This window comes from Photinus pyralis, unplaced genomic scaffold (assembly GCF_008802855.1).
Source record: "Photinus pyralis isolate 1611_PpyrPB1 unplaced genomic scaffold, Ppyr1.3 Ppyr1.4_LG7, whole genome shotgun sequence".
Taxonomy (NCBI): Eukaryota; Metazoa; Arthropoda; class Insecta; order Coleoptera; family Lampyridae; genus Photinus; species Photinus pyralis.
In genome coordinates this window covers 38,955,000-38,976,667 of record NW_022170738.1, presented here as the reverse complement: position 1 = coordinate 38,976,667, position 21,668 = coordinate 38,955,000, and the positions used below count along the sequence as shown (strand labels likewise).

Here is a 21,668-nt window from a genome sequence, read left to right as displayed (position 1 = left end):
CACGCGGAACTTTTTGCTTCCAATCAAAGTCCTTGAACAAAATACGTTGTGGGCGGATTTGCACTTTACATATTTGCATTACACTCGTTCGAATACATTTTTTATTGCACAATTAGGCATGTTTAGATAAGATAAGTTTGCCGTTATAGGTTTTTATAAATAGAATTTCGATCATAAAATCCTAGCGTAAAGGCGAAGTTATCAATAATCCGGAATGGTACTGTTGGACTTCGGACAATTTGTAATTGCTTTGTTTGCGACCCTTTCATTTTGCAAAATGGCAATTCCTTGACCCATCCCAGTAACTTTCTGTTTTTTTTTCGCGCCCGTGTACATGGGTTAGGTTAACAAAAGGCGCCCCTCACGGGTTCGGCCCGGGGCCTATTCTGTTTAATAAACAATTGAACCAATTGTCCGAAGAGAAAAGAAACGAGAAACGCTCCCATTCTTTGTTTTTAATCGCGATAATTATCTCATTGTAAATTAGTTTAAATATTAAAATGAATTATGTTTGTTAAAAAGTTAGTGTGTTTAATGCCTGAAGCATTCGACTGGCCTTCGAGTCTTTACGTCTGAGGCTCGAGTTATTTTTAGAAACATGCCAGTACAGATTATTATAGCCTGCATTGTAATGACACGTACATTTCAAAACGATCACGATGATGCTGTTTTTTTCATCTTCCACCACTTAACACCCCCCAATTTAAAATGAACGATCGAAACGAAAAATGGAATGAAAGTTTGGGCTATTTTTAGAAGCAGGTGAACTTAAAGCTGCCATGTACGTAACGTTCAAGTGTATAAATAACATGGAAATTCTTTTGGCATTGGCTACAATTAAAGTATGGGTGAAAATACTCGGACGTATGCGGTAATTGCGTTTTGTTACACTTTTGCCAGGAGCGGCGACATCTCTCGACAATTTTCGGCAGAGTGCCGTTCACCGAGACGCATTGTTAATTTATGAAAAATTTAAAAATACCCATACTTTACCTATTTGCCATGCGCAATTAACCAACATCCTTGATTAGTATAATTAGAATCGGGATAAAAATAGCCGCTTATCATTTGTTTCCATGGCCGACTATGTTTAAAAATACACCTTTTTGTTTTTCCACGCTAATTGAGTTTATTTTTGTTATATGTCCCCAACATAGACGGCACCCACGAAACTAGGAGACGAAATCCTACCCGGAAATGTAAACGCTTTCATTTTACTGCTTTGCACCATTTTCTATGGTGTTTATTATTTTGTTTGAAAATTGGTCGTAAATTTCACTTTCGATGATTCATCGCCGTATACCAACACAGTACTTGTTGTTATTGGAATTATTCGTTTGAATTTTTGACCCAAAACATGTTTGAGAAATTCGCAATTTGGAAAGAAACTAGTAAAATAACCAGAACTAGGTGTTACTAGTACCCAAGTACTGGTAGTAGGTACCAGGTACCGCAATCGGTATTAGCTAGGTATGTTCAGTACCTTTGTAGTGGATAGAGTTAATTGAAGCTGGAGAGATCCTTGACTAGTTCGGGATCATAATTAATAGCATGGTACCCTCTTATTTTTGCCTTTTCTCGTTACTACGTTGTGTAACGATACAACGGGGGGCATTGTGTAATGTGTTTAATTCCTTTGTAGGTATGTAAATGGGTACCCAGGTATTTTACATACAAACGATAAAATTATTCAAAACCATCGAAAAATCGCCAATTCACCATTCATGGAAATAGCGCAGTAGAAGTACCTGTTCGTTGATCGTCTGAAGTGCTGAACCATTGCTTTTTTATGGGTTGGATCCTTTTTTCCTTTCTCAAATAGAGAATCTCTAATGCGCATCAGCATTACCTCTTGCAATTGCGAAATACTCGAGACATATTTCGTTTTTGCTTAGCACGTGGAAGAATTGGCCTAGACTTTTGAGTACGCCCTTTTCGATCTTATGGACAAATACCAATGTCTGCGGTCTAATGTCCCCGTCCTAATGTCTGCGGTCTACTTCTTTTGCGGTCTATTGTCTTGCTACATAGCCGGAGGTCGGGTGTTCGAACCTGGGCTGGGGCAAGAATGTTTCATCTGTGGCAGAGATGGGCATTCCCTTAGATCAGTTTCGAGCATTCTGTCGGATACTACGAATTCGGTTTTCCTGCAGTTTTAGTAATTTGTAAGGTAAATACCGGAGTAGTATAGAACAACTTAAGACCTTCTGCAGGGGCACCTTTTAAAAAGCATTATTCGCGTCACTCTGTAATTGGGCGAGAGCCCGAAAGCGTGTTGAGGGAAGGAGGGAAAATAAATAAATAAACATTTTGAGCTCCTGGAAAACATGTTTACATACTTCTGCGCCCTATATATAAGTGAAATTGAGATATACAGGATGTTGAAATGTTTTTATTTACTCTATTTTTGGTCTTATTTTAAGTGGTTACAGTCAGTCAATGCTGCGTTACCAACTCAACCCACGCACATGCCCGAACCCGGATTCGCACCAGGGACTCTTAGTGTCGCAGTCGCTCTTCCACGCCATTGTGCTCGGCATATTTAGCATCATGCCGTAGGAGACGAAGAAACAAGGATTTAGCTTTCGGAGGAAGGTACAAAAAGTATGACTCCTCTCTCTTAGATCTTGCCTTATAGATGGCTTACGAGAGAGAGAGAATGAAAAAAAAAATGCATTTTTAAGAGTACTTTTTTAGTTATTTTTTTCAAAAGGGGGGCGAACCCACATGGCAATCCTCCCCTCGATTTGAATTTTCAAGTCGATATTTTCATTTCGCACATTGAACCTGGCGCTCTTATTTCCATTCCATCTGCACCCGGCGGATGGTTTGGTGCACCTTGACGGGTGATGGCGGTAACGGGTTCGGTCTTTAGACTGAGGAACGCTGAAGAGATTAAAAAATCCAGGCTAAATCACACTAAAGAACGCTACTGGGTCTTGACCTGAGAGAACGAGGTAAGACTGACAACTTCCACTTGGGCGTCGCCTTATAAAGCCGCCGCGCATGCGCGCTGTTGTGTGAGAGTTCTCATTTTTACAACAGATGGTGAGCGCGTGCGTGATATTGTGTGACGTCACAGCATTTACGCCAGTATTTGATTAAGGTAGCAGACTTGTCTGCCATTTTGGAGCCCACTGACAGCCCAAATCTGTGGTCAAAAAAACTGTTTAAGGTGTAATGTAAAGTCTTACCTTAAATAAACTTTAAAAAATCAATGGTTTTTCTTTAAATGATAAGACAATACATGCGAGACTTGCCACATTTTGCGAGCGTTAATTGTCAGTGGCCTCCAAAATGTCGGACGAGCTGTGTAATATTTAGAAGCTATAGCGTTGATGACGGATGGCGAGCGCATGCGATGTTACGTGACGTCACAGTGTTTATATACACTGTCCAAGATAAAAGAAGAAAAAGCACTTTCTCATTGCCACTTTTTGAGCTCTACAAGACAGCGTTAAGAGATTTTTAATACAACGTTTCGTTTCGGACAAATCATCATAAACTCAGACTGATATCAAGAGCGCAAAAGTGCACTTTTTATTTTTTTAAAGTGAAAGTGCACTAAAAAACAAAAGTTGCAAACTGTTGGTTTCAACAGGATGGTGCATTCGCGCACATCAGCTTAAATGTCCTTGATCGGACACACTTATTTTCCATTTTCCCGGAAATTTCTCAATAGGTATTCTCGCACGATTATGCCGTTGTGCGCGAGTGCACCATCCTGTTGAAATCAACAGTTTCCAACTTTTGTTTTTTTTGTGTGTCCTATACATCGTTGTATTCGTATTCAAAAATGCTACTCAATACAGTGTATACTTTTTTTACGGACTATATAAAACAATATACTTGATAATGATTAACGTTCTTATAGAGCTCAGAGAGAGAATTTTGAATCGCGGCCCTTAAATATTGAACCTAAATCCGTGAAATTTGAACTTTAATTGGCAACATTGAATATTGAAGCCGAAATGTTAATTTCGTAAATGATCCTTGTCGTTAATTTTTAGTCTGACGCCTGAATTATGAATCCTGGCCTTTAAGTATTGAACCTAAATGCGTGAAATTTGAACTTCTTTGGCAACATTGAATATTGAAGTCGAAATGTTAATTTCGTAAATGACCCTTCTCGTTAATTTTTAGTCTGACGCCTGAATTTTGAATCGTGACTCTTATATATGAACCTAAATGCGTGAAATTTGAATTTCAACTGTCAGCATTGAATTTTGAAGTCGAAATGTTAATTTCAAAAATGAACCTTGGCGTTAATTTTTAGTCTGACGACTAAATTTTGAATCGTGACCCTTAAATATTCAACCTAAATGCGTGAAATTTGAATCTTAATTGGCACCATGGAATATTTAAGTCGAAATGTTGATTTCGTAAATGACCCTTCTCGTTAATTTTTAATCTGACGCCTGAATTTTGAATCGTGACTCTTATATATGAACCTAAATGTGTGAAATTTGAATTTCAACTGTCAGCATTGAATTTTGAAGTCGAAATGTTACTTTCAAAAATGAACCTTGTCGTTAATTTTTAGTCTGACGCCTGAATTTTGAATCTTGGCCCTTAAATATTGAACCTAAATGCGTGAAATTTGAATCTTAATGGCAACATTGAATATTTAAGTCCAAATGTTAATTTCGTAAATGACCCTTCTCGTTAATTTTTAGTCTGGCGCCTGAATTTTGAATCGTGACCCTTAAATATTCAACCTAAAGGCGTGAAATTTGAATCTTAATTGGCAATAATTGAATTTTGAAGTCGAAATGTTAATTTCAAAAATGAATCTTGTCGTTAATTTTTAGTCTGACGCCTGAATTTTGAATCGTTGCCCTTAAATATTCAACCTAAATGCGTGAAATTTGAATCTTAATTGGCAACATTGAATATTTAAGTCGAAATGTTAATTTCGTAAATGACCCTTCTCGTTAATTTTTAGTCTGACGCCTGAATTTTGAATCGTGACTCATATACCTATGAACCTAAATGCGTGAAATTTGAATTTCAACTGTCAGCATTGAATTTTGAAGTCGAAATGTTAATTTCAAAAATGAACCTTGTCGTTAATTTTTAGTCTGACGCCTGAATTTTGAATCTTAATTGGCAACATTGAATATTTAAGTCGAAATTTTAATTTCGTAAATGAATCTTGTCGTTAATTTTTAGTTTGACGTCAGAATTTTCAGTCTTGGTCCTTAAATATTGAATCTAAATCCGTGAAATTTGAAATTCAACCGTCAACATTGGGTATAGAAGTCGCAATTTTAACTTCGTGAGTGAACCTTGTCGTTGATCTTTAATTTGACACGTGAATCTTGAATATTGATAATTAAATATTGAACCTAAATGCGTGAAATAAAAATATCAACGGTCAATATTAAATAATGAAATCGAGACACTTCAGTTTCTAGAGCCAGGTTGGTTTCTAAGCGCCAAAAGTCTCCCGAATGCTTTAAATGAAGACTGTGAAAAGCACTCGAAGGCTATGGAAAGTCTTCTAGGTTTTTTTAAGTCTGATAAGTGCTTCCCAGAGCTTTCTTGTGTGGAAGAGCAATAGAATGCATTGGAGAGGTAGGTTCATAACGTTGTGAGGGAGGAAGCTCCGTTTATGTTACCATCAGAAATCGGACCTTTTCTGATTTTGTTGTCCTTATTTTGATTTGTTTAATATTGGCCAGTTCCTTCGATGCTTAAACTCTTTTAGTGTGATTGGCGACTTTAATTCTTTGTGTTATGAATCGGTCTTTTTTAATGTCTTTCACTGCAGAAGTGTTAAAATTACTTAGCGGCATTCATCTCGAAATGCAACTTCAGTCTAAGGTTACCGTATCCAGGACCTCCACATACCGTTTGGATTGGAGAAGGTCCCGCTAATTAACAAACTATTTCATTTACTTTATGTAAGAGACTTCGGAATTTTATTTTTCACAAATGAGAAAGGAGTGGAATTGCTTTTAAATCTATTTGAGTTGGCTACTTTTGAGCATATCAAATTTTGTATTAGATTAAGTCAGATTTAAATTATTCAAATTCAAGAGTTACTTCCTCGCATTGTTAATTTTTGTATATTGCAGATAGTGCTCCAGTTTTTTCAGCTATATTTACCCTCCGTAAACAATGATTCAGAATTGTCTTCGGGCTGTAATTGTTAACTGTAAAACTGTAAAAAAAGCAGGTGCATTGCCCTTCGTAAATAAAACATTACTCTTTTTTACGTTTTATCTCTTCCTTTAGTAACGGAAAATATGAAAATAATTAATAGAAGCATACCATTGAAGGAGTTCGGCAATTTTTTTTAGAATTTTATATAAACGAACTAAATTGTTTGTACATTTTTGCCGGGACCCCTATTTAAGTCGGGGCCCGTCCTCATTGCGTACCTTTAAGGTATTGTAGTTACGCCACTGGTTACGACCGAACACCTCGATCGTCTAATCGTCCTAAATATTGCAAAAACTGCCCAAGGAAACAACGTACTACTCAAGTTATACGATTTAATGATATGAGTCATCGTCAACTTGACCACTTCATCATTGCTTTCAAAAAAATCGTAGCACTCGCGCAAGTGCTTAAAGGGAGGAAATTTATGTTTATTTACAACGTTTATTATCTTTAAATCAAAATCAAACTTCTCAAGTGTTTCCACTTTCAAGTAATAGCTACCATACAAGATTGTAAACACTTGAGCTTGATCATTGTGAAGTGTGACACCTACTTACGTGCTCTTTAAACACATAAATCATTGAAATATATTTTTCTTTTCAGATTCTCCGCATCATATAGCGAGTGCGTGGGCTGGCCATGCGCCTCGGCCTGGTTCTGCTGGTCGCGCTGTTGCTTCCTATCACATCGAATGCAAACTTCTCAAAGCCATCCATCGAAGATGAATCCTCGCAGCAACCCTACTCGACCGCCATCAGCTCAAACTCCGTCCACTCCTTCAATTCCAAGCCTACCAGCACGACCAGCAAAGCGCGTTATTCGAGTAACTCCATATCCTACAAAGACAAGTTTAGCCTCGATCCGAATGGAACTGCCACGAACTACATCAACGGCGATACGAACGTTTACGACAAATCGCGATACGTCACCGAGAAGATACCGACGAGCAGAAGTCTTCAGAAGGATCCCGACGGTAAACGCAAGAAGCTCACCGTCGGATATCTCACGGCGGTCAGAGGGGAACTTAAGGAGAGACAGGGTTTGGCGATTTCGGGAGCGCTTACGATGGCACTCGAGGAGGTAAGTCTACAGAGCTTCTCCACAACACTTCTCATTCTCTCCCCACTCTCCAGATTAATAACGATTCCAGCATTTTACCAAACGTGACCTTAGTGTTAAAATGGAACGATACAAGAGGCGATACGGTACTGACGACTCGTTCCATGGTCGATATGATTTGCGACGGCGTTGCCGTGTTTTTCGGGCCGGAAGGTTCGTGTTACGTCGAAGCGATCGTGGCGCAATCTAGAAATATTCCCATGATTAGTTATGTTCGTTAGTCTTAGTTTCGTTTGTTCTTCTTTAGTTTTGGTTTCTTTTAGAAATGTTCGGATTACAAAGCATCCAGTATACCAACGTTTGCCAGAACTGAACCACCTGATACACAAGTAAGTTGACAGTATTGCATAAGTGTTTCCTTATTCAATGTTCAAAAGCGTTGGGAGTATAATGGTGTGGTTTCAGGTGACAAAATCTGTGATATCTCTTTTAAGCTATTATGGATGGAATAAGTTTTCTATAATATACGAGGAGAATTGGGAAACGGTTGCGTATTCGTTAATCGATCAGGCTAAACAAAGAAATATGACCATAAATAATAAAAAGAGCGCCGTGGACCGACACAAGTGTTGCGAGGAGAAAATGGCGTGCTGCTCGACCGGTTACTGGTACCAGTTTATTCAGGAGACGAAAAATAAGACGCGCAGTAAGTGAGGGACGAGGAAAAAAGCGAGTAACGCGAACAATGCTTTCAGTTTACGTTTTTTTGGGATCGGCGTTCTCCCTTATCGATCTAATGAGCACAATGCAAACCGCTCAGTTGTTCGACAACGGCGAATACATAGTGATCTCCGTGGATCCGATGAACACGTATTCGGCGAAAGACGCGCACAAGTACTTGTGGAGTAAGACTTAACTACAAGTTGGCCTCAACCTCCATTGAACCATTTTTAGATACACACGTGTTTGACAAGTACACGTCGTGTGAAAGATACCAGAAAGATTTCTTGAAGTGGGCTCGATCGCTACTCGTCGTCGTGTCAACGCAACCGTCGCACAATTACGAACAGTTCACGAAATCCGTACGAGAGTACAACGCCAAGGAACCATTTAAATTCAACGTTTCGCCTTTCTTAACGAGTTACAATTTTCAGAAGTTTGTCTCGATACACGCCGCTTACTTGTACGATTCCGTAAAGTTGTACGCGAAAGCCTTAGATAAACTTCTGCGCGAGCAACCATTCCTTAACGACACCATTGTGGATGAAATTGCGAGTAATGGAACAAAAATTATCGAAGCCGTCATAGGACTCGGTCCATACACAAGTAAGTTCACTCTTCAAATTGTCTTCATTTTAAGTGCGAGTGAGATCATACATGTGCCATTCCCACAAACTTTCTGGTATTATCTGGGGGTTTTCGGTATTAGTAGTCGAAAACTTGTACCGGTGGTCGCTTTCGAATTTGTATTTTATTCAACATAGGAAGATTTACACATATACCGCTCCTTAGCGAACGTGAACAAAAGTGTGCCTGGTAATAAAAAGCGATAACAACGCGTGCATTTGCGATAAAGATGTGCATTTTGGAGATAAAACGTTGGTTAAACGAGATTAAACCTTCAAAGAAAGGAGGAGGTAGAACTTAATAGCTATGTTTCATGCTCGTATAGCAAACATCTGGGGGAATAAGTAGGTGGGAGTTTGTCGTAGGCTAGTAATGTAAGTCGGAGTATTTTGGAAGAATACTGACATCATTATGAATGGAAAGGATCGTCAGGAGAAAATACAAATTCAAAACCAAATTTTTGACAACAGTCAAGCGATCCCCCGTTACAGTACCCCTCCGGTTTTTTAAAACGAAGCAGTTGCGATTTGAATAACTACACAACGAACGGTAGCTTTGTCCTTAGTTAACTGACCTAACCAAAATAATTTCTAAACTGACTGACAAATCCTAACAAACTAAGAAACTCTAAACCTATTCCAAAAAGACTCTTCACTTCTAACCTTATCTTCTTTTAACTTCATTATACAGGGTGTTTTTTTGGGAGCTTTAGTTAAACGTTTCTGGGAAAGTAAAATAGGTAGGTTTTTGAACATTTGTACTTAGGAGTTACTCAGAAGGCCGAATCGATGTAAAATATTTTCAAAATGCCCGCACTTCCGGAAACACCGGAAGTAGATAGTCACTTCGTTATTTTAAATAGCAACCCCTATTTTTTATTGGTATTTTGGATTCTACGTGAAATTTCAGTCATTTGATACACATATGTCATATCTGCCATTTATGGTTTTTAAGTTATTTTGACTTGAAGAAAGAAAATGGCGGATGCAGATGGTACCTTGATAATTGATTACTTGAAAACGGTTGTAGTCATGGCAACCCATTTTTATCAGTGCATAGAGAATGAATAGGGCTTTCTTTTAGTGTAGGTACTTAAAAAAAGTTAAGTTGCGTACGAGAAAGAAACTTCAAAGTCTATAAACTCAGTTTTTTTTAAATGGAATGACCATGTTCTTACTACTGCATGAGAATGAGATAGAGAATCGAAATTGGCATATTTTGATATTACATGTTCCTATAGCTATCTTTAACAGTTTCTGATTTATTCCCATTACATTGAATTGATACCATTTTTTTTCACATTTTCTTTTTAGTAGTTGGCCATGATTTTATAACAATCGAATTTTAAACAAATCAAGGAAAGGATTCTTTAATATCTTTGATTCTAGTCTAAATAATTCATTATTAAATAAGTAGTTTGTTAAGGATATAGGACGGAAAATTTTTGAGAAATCTAGACAGAGTCGTTCAACTGAATTTCTTAAACAACGTATAAGTCTGGAAATTCAGAGAAGTAATGCGATGCAACAATTCCATAACCAAAAATGTTTCAACGAAGTTTTTTATATTTTGCATTGAATTTATTTTGTTAATCTTGCATTTGCAATTCAATTCATTTTCATAAATATTCTCTTGTAGAGCTTTGTATCACTTGTGATTCAACGGTTTGTAGTGCATTTGAAGGTACAAAATTTCCAAAATTCATACAATTTCGTTCCAGTGTTCGAATAAATGTATGTACGGCAAGCACATGCCGCGATTCTGTCCATTTCACCATAAATATCAATTAAATTCCAAAATAGGTGAAACCACTGCGAGTCATTTTTCGATTTTTGAAAAACTTATGTTAACCTATAACAGTAGGTGACGGATCAGTGTCACTAGATTTGTTTAAAATTCGATTGTTATAAAATCATGGCCGACTACTAAAAAGAAAATCCGAAAAAAAATAGTGTCAATTCAATAAAATGGGAATAAGTCAGAAACTGTTAAAGATAGCTATCGGAACATGTATTGTCAAAATATGCCCATTTCGATTCTTTATCTCATACAATAGTAAGGAAATGGTCATTCCATTAAAAAAGCTGAGTTTTTAGTCTTTGAAGTTTCATAAATTTGGATCTCGATAGGGGCGGTCGTACGCAACTTAACTTTTTTTTAAGTTCAATAAAAGAAAGCCCTATTCATTCTCTATGCACTGATAAAAATAGGTTGCCATGACTACAACCGTTTTCAAGTAATCAATTATCAAGGTACCATCTGCAGCCGCAAGTCAAAATAACTTAAAAACCATAAATGGCAGATATCGATATGCGGGTATCAAAAGAACTGAAATTTCACGTAGAATCCAAAAATCCATTTAAAAAATAGGGGTTGCTATTTAAAATAACGAAGTTACTATCTACTTCCGGCATTTCCGGAAGTGCGGTCATTTTGAAAATATTTTACATCGATTCGGTCTTCATAGTAACTCCTAAGTACAAATTTTCAAAAACCTACATATTTTACTTTCCCAGAAACGTTTAAAGCTCCCAAAAAAACACCCTGTATATATACCCTCGGACCTAGCTTCATTTATGATCTTCAATAAACGTCACTTACCTTTTACTAGCATTGGAATTGGACAAGTGAGCTATTTCTTCTTTTTCATCTTTTTTTTTTTCAATTTTGAAACTTTCTTCTTGTATCCTTCTTCATATATTTCTTTCATTTTGACACTCTTCCAGTTCTTCAATCCTTTGTCTTCATGACTTTTCGTCATAGGTATTTTTAGTTATTTTTCTCTGTAATTGTCCTCTGCTGTAAAAATGTTATAATATAATTCTTCTTTTCTAGGTTACTTCTATTTTTCTTATTAACCTCTTACGGATTTGACAATTTTGTTACTTCGCCAATTTCTCTCCTATTTCCAATAACTTCGAGTATTCTACTGATTATGTTTCCTTTTGACTGGTCATCTTCATTTAACTTTAGTTTATCTTCTTTAATCTTTACTTCTTGTAACTTCTTATACCACAATGAAAGTGTTTCTTCTTGATTATTCAAATGTTCTCGAACCAAAATAGCGATTCTCTCTTCTTCTTTAGTTTCAAAGTGAAATCTTGTGCTCTAATCTTCTTGAGCTTTGATTATCTTTTTGTTGGATACCACCGCTCTGTTTTTCCAAATCCTATCTTCTTTAGCTTCCTCTCCTATCCCCCTACCTCATCCAAGCTCTCTAAAATCACCTTTTACTTCATTTTCTTCGATTTCTTCTTTTTTGTCACTTTTGGTTTCTTCAATTTTAATTTGTTTTATTTCTCTTCATTCTTTTTCAATTGTTTTCGTTTCTTGTCTTGTTAATAACAGTCTTTTTAATAAAATGAATTAAGTCCCGGCATCCATTAATCTTCTGAAGGACTAGTGGAGCCCCATCATTTGATAAATTTAACCCCCTCCAATCATTTTATTGGACTCTTCTTTTTCTTGCATCCCTTCTCATATAGTTCATCTGCCTTCAGTTATTTCTTTCATTATCATCTCCTCTTGCTTCATTACTTCTTTCAGTCTTTTTTCTTTATTTTCTACTTGAATCATTTCAAAAACCTTTGTCAACTAGGATATTGTGGTTATTACTCTCGATCTTATTACCATATTCTCCTCTTACCTAGAGAGGTGACGGGATAGTGCGTCGACCAATTGAGCTCCTCGTATCGGCGGCTGTAAGTTGATTTAATTTTTTTTAAAGCTTCTTGAAACCTGACTGTAATTCCATGTACAATTTACCAAAAATCTACCTTGGTATCGTCCTAAATTCAAAAAATCTTTAAGAATATCCATCCTAACTTGCAGTAATTTTAAAAATTCTTAAACCCCTTTTCTAAAATAATTTACTCCGTCACTGGTAGCGATATCTTCAATCTCTTCTGCGATTACTTTTTTGTAATATTTATTTTTCGCTAAGTCTTTAACGGCTAATTAACCGATCGTATGCGCGCAACTAAAAAAATTTGCGTTTAAATTCAAATTCGCGTACGTGAATCCATTTTTGGTTTTTATTTTGAATCTCGATTATCACGTTGAGTTTTAATATCAGTTTGTTACTCGCGGTGTGGTTTTAAAATCAGTTCTCCGACTGGAAAATGTTCCTTCGTGAAAATTTTATCGGTATTAAATAAACGCCCGTATTACGAATCAGGCTGCTGAAAAGTTCTTCGTTCCGGAATTTACTGTAATTCGTCTACATTGCAGTTAACTCGCAATTTCTCGCAAGCCCGATTTTGCTTAAACTTTTCTCTATGACCTAGTCTTCTGAGTTCTTCTATTTTATTGTTGGACTTTATTTTTAAGTGGGCGGGGTTTTCAAATCCTCCACTCTCCCGCTTCTTTACCTATTTGAAATCTCACCCACGGGAAAACCGAAAGGGGAATTATTTCTGAACGCAAATGATCTCAACTGACGTGCTCTAGCAACCAATAGAAAAACCGCATCTCCGTCACGTGCTCAGAACAGAACGAAACTTTAGGTCCCAGGAGACCGTGGTAACCGCAATAAGCTTTTGTTATCCCCAGACATACTTTCATTCGGGTTCGCTATGAAGCGGTACATGTGGAATTTTCCTTATGTTGACAAAACCAAATGGACCAGTACAATTTCGTCACTGGAGTCAATTCCTTTGGTATTTATTCATTTGAGATTGGAATTACTTTATTGGCACATGTATTTCCCTCTAGCAAGACTACAAACCAAACATCGAATATTGGTTAATTGAAGAGAATTTGCAGGTATAACCGGAGCGACAATGCAACTGGATAAAAACGGCGACTCCGAGGGTAATTTTTCCGTGTTGGCCCTAAAACCGAGCGACACGCCCGACATGCCGATCGTTAAAAATTTCACCTGCAACTACCAAATGGTGCCGGTCGGTCAGTTTCGCGAGGGCGGCGAGTTTCCAGTAAGTGTTTCACGTATAGTGTCGACATACTCGAACTGAATACCTTTGTCGGTAGAGTTATAAGATACATCGACAAGTCGATTGGCCAGGTGGCGTGATACCCGCCGACGAGCCGAGTTGCGGCTTCGAGAACGAACTGTGCGCGAAGCCGGACACGCAAGTGAACAGTATAATTGCGGGAATTTTGGCGGTCATGTTGTTTTGTGCCGGAGTTATTACGATTAGTGTTTATCGTAAGTGGAAGATCGAGCAGGAGATCGAGGGGCTGCTTTGGAAAATTGACTCGGCTGATATCCATAACTATTACGATAACGATATTGTAGCGTCGCCGAGTAGAGTGAGTATTTCAATTCCTGCTCAAATGAGAATGAAAGAATTTGTTTGTAGTTGAGTTTGTGCAGCGCGAGCGCCACTTCGTTCGAATCGCGCGGCGGCGCCCAAGTGTTCGCAACTACCGCACTGTACAAGGGCGTCGTCGTTCGGATCAAAGAGTTGACGTTCTCGAGAAAAAAGGACATTTCTCGTGATATGATGAAAGAAATGAGGCTTCTGCGTGAATTGAGACATGATAATATTAATTCGTTCATAGGTGCATGCGTGGAACCTATGGCACTCTTACTAGTCACTGATTACTGTGCCAAAGGAAGTTTATATGTAAGTGATACGTCCTAGGGGGGAAACAACTTTGAATTTATGGTGTACACCCCTCTGAATTAATTTGAATTAACGTGAATTAATTTGAGTTAACGTGAATTAATTTGAGCTAACGTTAATTAATGTGAATTAACGTGAATTAATTTGAATTACCGTGAATTAATGTGAATTAATTTGGCTTAACGTGAATTAATTTGAATTAACGTGAATTAATGCGAATTAACGTGAATTAATGCGAATTAACGTGACTTAATTAGAATTAACGTGAATTAATTTCAATTAACGTGAATTAATTTGAATTAACGTGAATCAATTTGAATTAACGTGAATTAATGTGAATTAATTTGAATTAACCTGAATTAATTTGAATTTTTGGTATACACCAAAAATGGTACTTGTTTCCCCTTAGGATATATGTCAGTCGCCATTTTGCTAAACTTCTAAAACTTTGCAGGATATTGTAGAGAATGAAGATATTAAATTGGATAACATGTTTATTGCTTCTCTAGTCCATGATCTCATTAAGGTAAGTGCCAATCGTGTGGACTGTGATTTATTATTTTAATCAGGGTATGCTGTATATACACAATTCAATGTTAATCGCGCATGGAAACTTGAAGTCTTCGAACTGTGTCGTGACGAGCAGATGGGTACTCCAAATAACCGATTTCGGACTGGCAGAAATTCGGCACTGCGCCGAAAACGAGAGCGTCGGCGAACATCAGTATTATAGAAGTAACTATGGCGGATTTCGCGCGATCGACAATGAATTTTAATAAAGTTTCATTCAGATCTGTTCTGGAAGGCGCCCGAGATCCTGCGTGACTTCCCGCGCTATTTGCGCGGAACGCAAAAGGGCGACATTTACGCGTTCGCGATCATTCTGTACGAGGTCATCGGACGACGCGGGCCCTTCGGAAATACGGCCTACGAACCGAAAGGTAATCGCCAACTGCGCATGCGCGCTCGCCTAACAGTCGTCCTTTCAGAAATCATAGATCTGGTGAAGAGGTATCCGATGGACGGCGAAGAACCGTTCAGGCCCGACTTTGAAATGCTATACGACTGTAAGATGGCGAATTTGGACTACGTAATTCAGTGCATGAGGGATTGTTGGTCGGAAAATCCGGAGCATAGGCCCGATTTCTCCACGATCAGGAGAAGGTTGAAGAGAATGAAGGAGGGAAAGTAAGCAGTCTTCATTGTGGTTTCAAAGTCTTGACATGTTTCCCTTTTAGGAACAAAAACATAATGGACCAAATGATGGATATGATGGTTAAGTATGCTAATCATTTAGAAGATTTGGTATCGGAACGTACAAGGTTATTGTACGAGGAAAAGAAGAAAACTGAGGATCTCCTGCATAGAATGTTACCTGAGTAAGTTACAGATGGTGGATTTACAGGCACTTATTTGTATAGCTTTGATGTATACTTGGAATTGCTAACGGATGCGCTCACGTTTGCTTCACGACAGGTATAAATTAGATGAAAACGAAAGTTTGAAAAATTGGTTTCAGTATCTTCAATAAGGTTGGGCCACAATTTTTAAAGTATAGCTGGTGGTTTTTTACGAATGAACACAAAATGTGATCGTTTCGATTGAATTTGTATTTCAGTTTTTGTGTTTTCCTTTTAGAAATTTGTGTAGATGCGTTATTTTCGTTTTAATTTTATCGCTTTTGTAAATTGTTCATTTAGATAGAGTGAAGGGAGTAAGACACATCTGGTCGAATTTTGCGTGATAAAAAAAGGTTATATCGGGTCGTTTGCGATTGGCTGTTTCATTGTTAGGCGAAATTTAATTAATGCACATACGGTTCTGGTAAGAAGATGGAGGTGTTTTACGAAAATGTGTGCGTTTTTCGGCGTAAGTGGGGCGCATTCTGTCGAAGCTGGCCATATTCGAGTCTACTGTGATAGGCGGATTAGTTTATGAAGCCTTGCAACAAGGTTTATGGTTCATTAAAAGTAAAAGCGTTCTACTCTGCAAAAAGCCAGCAAATTTTGACATTTAATTCAACAAGCCAATTATTTTTAGCTTCCTAGCATGAGCTATGGTAGCTATGATGATCGCCGTTTTTTTGGAAATGTCAAAATGTTCAAATGTTCCTTGACGTGCTCCGAAAATAGGAACTTTGAGTCAATTCTCAGTCTCAGGTACTTGATGGTACCTTCTGCCTTAAGCTTAGTATCGTTTAAATTTAGCTCTGATGGTCGAGAAAGGTTAGTGACGCTTCAGAACAGAAATGTGTTTTCTGCTATTTTTGATTATGGGTCTGGTCGAGGCCTACGATACTTATAATATACTTATAATATTATAATATAAGTATCGTAGGCCTCGGTCTGGTGCCTAGTAGGGTTTGGCATTTTTAATAATAATAATAATAATATTGCCTTTATTTGAGGAAATAGAAAAAAAAATAACCAAAGGACTTCCTAGCAAGGGCGAAGTTCAGTGCAGGAGAAAAAACCGCTGCCTGTTCTTACACTTTACTACTTTTAATGATCTTGTGTATCTCCTCCCAAGAGAAGCTGTCGTCTGGCTTCCCCAGTATGTTTGACTGCACCTCCTCCTCTATGCCTATACAGGGGTCTGTACACGAACTTATAAATGAAGATGGACTGCTAATGCTGAATTGACAAATGACACCTACATGGGGGCAGCCATGATGTGCACTCACTTGGGACGAAATTAAAATCAACTAATAAACAAGCATTAACCTCACGTTTTCTAAATACATTACTGTGACACATGTCATTTTCCAAGGCTGCAATAGTCTCAAAACTTGAGCACTAGGAAAAATTCCCTAGAAAATAACTGAAACGTGCACATCATGACGGCGCCCATGCTAGGGCCATTTTAAAGTCACTAGATATAGAAAGTACCGCAATCATCCGCCATTTTTGGGCAAATTTGCTGCCAACTTAAAAAAATTGAAAAATAAAATCTGAATAGCTGTCATTTTTCATAACCTAACTTCATAGTACTGTCATGTTTTATAAAAATATATACAGATATCTCCAAACAGGTGGAACAATCCCTAACATTAAAGTTACTAGAATCTGGTAACTTCCGCCATTTTTGGGCAAAAATCATGCGTTCTCTCTCTAACACACGAGCCCAATGGATTGCGGTACTTTGTATATTTAGTGACTTTAGATTCCAGATTGCAATTACGCCCCCTAGCGGCCATTTCTGAAACTTAAAAATATTTTCCAGGTTTTTCTCGTGGCCGTTTTAGTGAAAACGTTTTTTACTGCAAGCCTCTACGATGGACAGGTTCCTAGATACAGTACCTCGCATTCTTATTTGGCCACCCTGTACATTGTAACAAGTGGTCGTTTTGATTTTATAAATTTGCCAGTATAGGAAATTTGACGTATACCGCGTCATAGTGAAAGAGAACCGAACTAAAATGCAATAGAATGAGGTGCTTTCAGATAAGAAACGAGTGTGCAAGACCGTTCTTACGGGGCATGAGGAACGACTTTCTGCTCGGTTTGCGCTGGGTCCGTTTCGGATTTTTGAATTGGCTAGTATATTAGGACTCATTGTCGTGTGCGGCATTTTAGATAGAATTTAATAGAAGATTCTTCGTTGAACTTTTAATAATAATAGTTTATTGTCCAAACAGAATAGTTCCATAAACTAGGACAATATTAGGTAAGATATACATGTAGTGCGAATAATAAGGCGAACCTTTGTAAATCGAGCGCGTAACATTTATTTTTGTGTAAAAGTTTCAAGACAAGTTCGTATAATCGAGGGATACAGAAGATTACACAGCCGCGTTATCGTACGTGATTTTTTATTGCTAAAGTTGAAGTTAATCGCCCTGTAATCGGAAAACTGTGCCGTCAATTCGACGAAATTATTGTTATGTGAATTTAAATTCGTTGGGAGTTGCCATTACAACTTCGTTTGTGTAGCGGAATCGACTACTGGCTTATTTATTTTCAACCGTGAATATTGAGCGAATGCGTTGCCTTCTTAATACGCGTTTAAATCAATTTTACCACGAAAGCGTTGAGGTCAAGGGTACAGAACGTTCACAGCATTTTATTTATTTATTTGCGTTTAAGGAAATGCGGAATCTGAGATCAAATTTGAAACTGCTTCCTTTTGTATTGTAATCACGTGGGCGTAAGCTTTCTCCTTTCCAAGTATACATTTCTTTTTAAGTGTAAATACTAACAGACAGCATTTAATGAAATTTTTTATATTTTAAGTATAGTCAATTTTTTTTTTAAATTTTATTTATTTAATGCTTTTAAACAATTTGATTTGCAATATGGTAATGTTCTAACCTTTCGTTAAATTCATAAATGATAACAAATTGTGACAAGAAAAAAAAAATAACCTACTCGAAAATACTTTTAGATCTGTGGCTGAACGTCTAACGATGGGTTACGGTGTGGAGCCCGAATCTTTCGATTCGGTTACCATTTACTTTAGTGATATTGTCGGTTTTACCTCGATGTCGGCCGAAAGTTCTCCATTACAGGTACCGCTAACATTCTTTACGTTGCGCTCACTTTTAGATTGCAGGTTGTGAATTTTTTAAACGATTTATATACCGTTTTTGATCGCATTATTAAAGGGTACGATGTCTATAAAGTAGAAACGATTGGAGACGCTTACATGGTGGTACGTAGCGGTATTTGTAACAAGTTTTTTTGTTTAGTTCTCACATTAAGGTTTCTGGGCTTCCAATTCGAAACGGAGATATGCATGCCGGCGAAATTGCCTCTATGGCGTTAGATCTTCTTTCTGCGATCAAAAATCACGCTATACCTCATAGGCCAAAGGATATGTTGCAACTGAGAATTGGAATTCATACAGGTAACTATCCCCTGCCTACTAGATAAAAAGGGATTTTATATCTGGTCGTTTAGGTATGGTCGTCGCCGGCGTTGTCGGGTTAACGATGCCAAGGTACTGCCTCTTCGGGGACACGGTCAACACGGCATCGCGAATGGAAAGCAACGGCGAACCCCTAAAAATCCACATCAGTCCGCAGTGCAAAACTGCGCTGGATAAGCTGGGGGGATACGTAACGGAGGAGAGGGGCATCGTGAATATGAAAGGTAAGGGCGCGGTGAAGACCTACTGGCTGCTGAGCGCGACGGAGAAGGCGATTCAGAGGCGAGAGGTGGATCTCGGCGAGTTACCTCCGTTATTTTGCCGGCCGCGGCGAAGTCCGAAGTTGAATAACGACTCGCGACAGGCGTCGGTCTGCGGAAATATGGGCGTGTTTAGTGGATTAAATAGTCGAAGACATTCCAGTGTGCCTAGAGGTGAGTTACGCCGTTTTCGTAGGCTTCATTAACTTGGGCTCGATGGGAAAAATTTTCATCTTCTTTTTTTAGCGTAGGTTTCTGCCCGGAAGATATTATCTTGCGCACTTCATTTGTAAAACAAAAAGTACCGGATAGGGGGGGGGGGGGATTACTCTTCATTTGTAAGAGTAAAGGGTCAGTTGGGGGGGGGGGGGCTATATCTTTTGAACTTCTACCAAAGTTTTGTTCTAGATATGTGTTAATTTGTATTGTGAAAAAATTCAACATGTGATTTTCCATGTTACTTCATTTTACAAGAGGTTATAAGTCTAAGATCCCACATAAGGTCGAAATTCGTCCATCTGTTTTTGCAAATGAGTTGCCTGAAAAACTAAGCCAAGACTACCCTTCACTAAAATTAATGTAAGTAATATTTCTGTCTGCTTCTATCACATTGAGAGAGATCATCCTTCTCCTTTATACAGAACAGTACAGTTGTCACAATTTTAAGTAGCGCGCGCGAGAGAAACATGTATTATTCCGTGTGAAAGAGAATGACGCGCCGAAACAGTTAATCGTGAGAGAGTGCGCATGCGCTCTCACCATGTGATAGAGGCAGACAGTAATATTAGGTAATTACATTAATTTTAATTATGCGTACTCTTGACTTAATTTTTTTAGGCAAACTGGTGATGCATACATGCGCAATAAAATATTTGATTGACAATCATAGAAATCATAGACTTTTTTAGGATCTTCCGGTAAACGCTCTTACAGTAAATGAAATTCACATTCAGAAAGGCGCGCCTTATAAATTTTGTGCATCCAGCATGTCCATTTCTTTCCTTGTTTAGTTTCTTGTTTAACTTCTACCACCAAGAAAGCATTCCATCACTAGGTGAAACCATGTTTTAAAAAACTGAACTGAATCAAGCCGCTTGTTCCCTCACCAATTTGTCGCATCGCGCTGTACTGTTTATATGAGAATTGAACCTCACAATCTATGTAGCTACGCGTCACTTGTGTGAGAATGGACCTTTTATGCGCCTATGCACTGAAATACAATTTCTGAATATAATCTAGATTGCCCAGATTTATTGAAAAGAAAGAGGAGATTTATATATATTTGTTCTTTTCATCTCCTTACATCAAGCGTGCGTTATTAGTATCAAAAACAAGTCAAATTTTCACAAAGTGACACTGAATTTTTAATCAAAAATATTGACAATATGTTTAACTTGGAGAATCGAAATATTAATCATGCTTGGCTGTGGCATTTCTGTTTAAGAAACAAATAATTTTCCTGCCACGCTTTTTTGGAGCATCCTGTATGTACGTACTTACATTTTGTGTCTAAATATATGCGCAATACAAAAATAAAATCGACGGGGCCGAACGTATTTTCGAACATACACATACACAACCTTGTATACAGGGTCTCTATTAAAAGTGGACCCAAAGTTTTCATGCTCAAACCGTCTGAGAAATGATAACGTTTCTATTATTTTATATATTTTGAGATTTCAAAAAATTTTGTTTTGACACATGGTTTTTGATTACGACCGCCATCTTGAATTCTTTTAAATGCAACGACGGTCGTATACACAAGTCTGGAAACCCTGTCGTTTGAGACGAGTCTTACGTGTCTTCAGTCCCTCGCTCAGCTACCAGGTGGCGCATGGATCGAAGTATGTTGTCAGGATTAGGCGCCATATCGTATAGCCAAAGCGCAGACTTGAACGCCGACTTACGGGTTAGAATTTCGGCGCGCGCGCATTTTTTTTTACTATACGTTCATTAAATTTATGCGACAACTTTTTGAATTACTTATTTTAATTAAAAGAAACGATGATGGTTATAATGTCACAATGGCAAAGGTACTACCGAAGACTTAATTCATACAAATAGATAGGCGGCTTAGTTGTAGGCGAAAATTAGAGGTGACGGGTAAGGTCAAACGTCGAAGGTTTTTTCATTATAGTTTTTTGAGGCCACCTTCTGAATATAGCTACATTCAATGGAGAAAATTTGCCTCGAATGCATCCGCTTTTTCATTTCCGAACTTTAAAAAAGGAAGTTTTTTTGTTTTTAACACTTTATTTTTTTACTGTTTTTTAAACATGTCATTTCAAAATTTTGAAAAATATGATAAAATATATATATAGAAAAAATATAGATTGTGATACATCAATTGACGTTAAAATATACAGGGTGTTGCATTTAA

General features: G+C 37.7%; 1 protein-coding gene across 1 annotated transcript in view; it reads left to right on the top strand.

The window, feature by feature from the left end:
- LOC116177537 (receptor-type guanylate cyclase Gyc76C-like) overlaps positions 1 to 21,668 on the top strand; it is a 50,963-nt gene that overhangs the window by 27,403 nt on the left and 1,892 nt on the right. Inside the window, exons 2-19 of the mRNA XM_031496554.1 lie at positions 6,772 to 7,248; positions 7,302 to 7,499; positions 7,551 to 7,616; positions 7,693 to 7,933; positions 7,983 to 8,132; positions 8,182 to 8,553; positions 13,339 to 13,508; positions 13,564 to 13,845; positions 13,896 to 14,162; positions 14,617 to 14,688; positions 14,732 to 14,897; positions 14,954 to 15,103; positions 15,152 to 15,350; positions 15,401 to 15,541; positions 18,546 to 18,669; positions 18,714 to 18,812; positions 18,863 to 19,007; positions 19,061 to 19,462. Coding sequence (XP_031352414.1) covers positions 6,808 to 7,248; positions 7,302 to 7,499; positions 7,551 to 7,616; positions 7,693 to 7,933; positions 7,983 to 8,132; positions 8,182 to 8,553; positions 13,339 to 13,508; positions 13,564 to 13,845; positions 13,896 to 14,162; positions 14,617 to 14,688; positions 14,732 to 14,897; positions 14,954 to 15,103; positions 15,152 to 15,350; positions 15,401 to 15,541; positions 18,546 to 18,669; positions 18,714 to 18,812; positions 18,863 to 19,007; positions 19,061 to 19,462 — 3,685 coding nt within the window. The 5' untranslated portion in view covers positions 6,772 to 6,807. The remainder of the gene's footprint in view (positions 1 to 6,771; positions 7,249 to 7,301; positions 7,500 to 7,550; positions 7,617 to 7,692; positions 7,934 to 7,982; positions 8,133 to 8,181; positions 8,554 to 13,338; positions 13,509 to 13,563; positions 13,846 to 13,895; positions 14,163 to 14,616; positions 14,689 to 14,731; positions 14,898 to 14,953; positions 15,104 to 15,151; positions 15,351 to 15,400; positions 15,542 to 18,545; positions 18,670 to 18,713; positions 18,813 to 18,862; positions 19,008 to 19,060; positions 19,463 to 21,668) is intronic.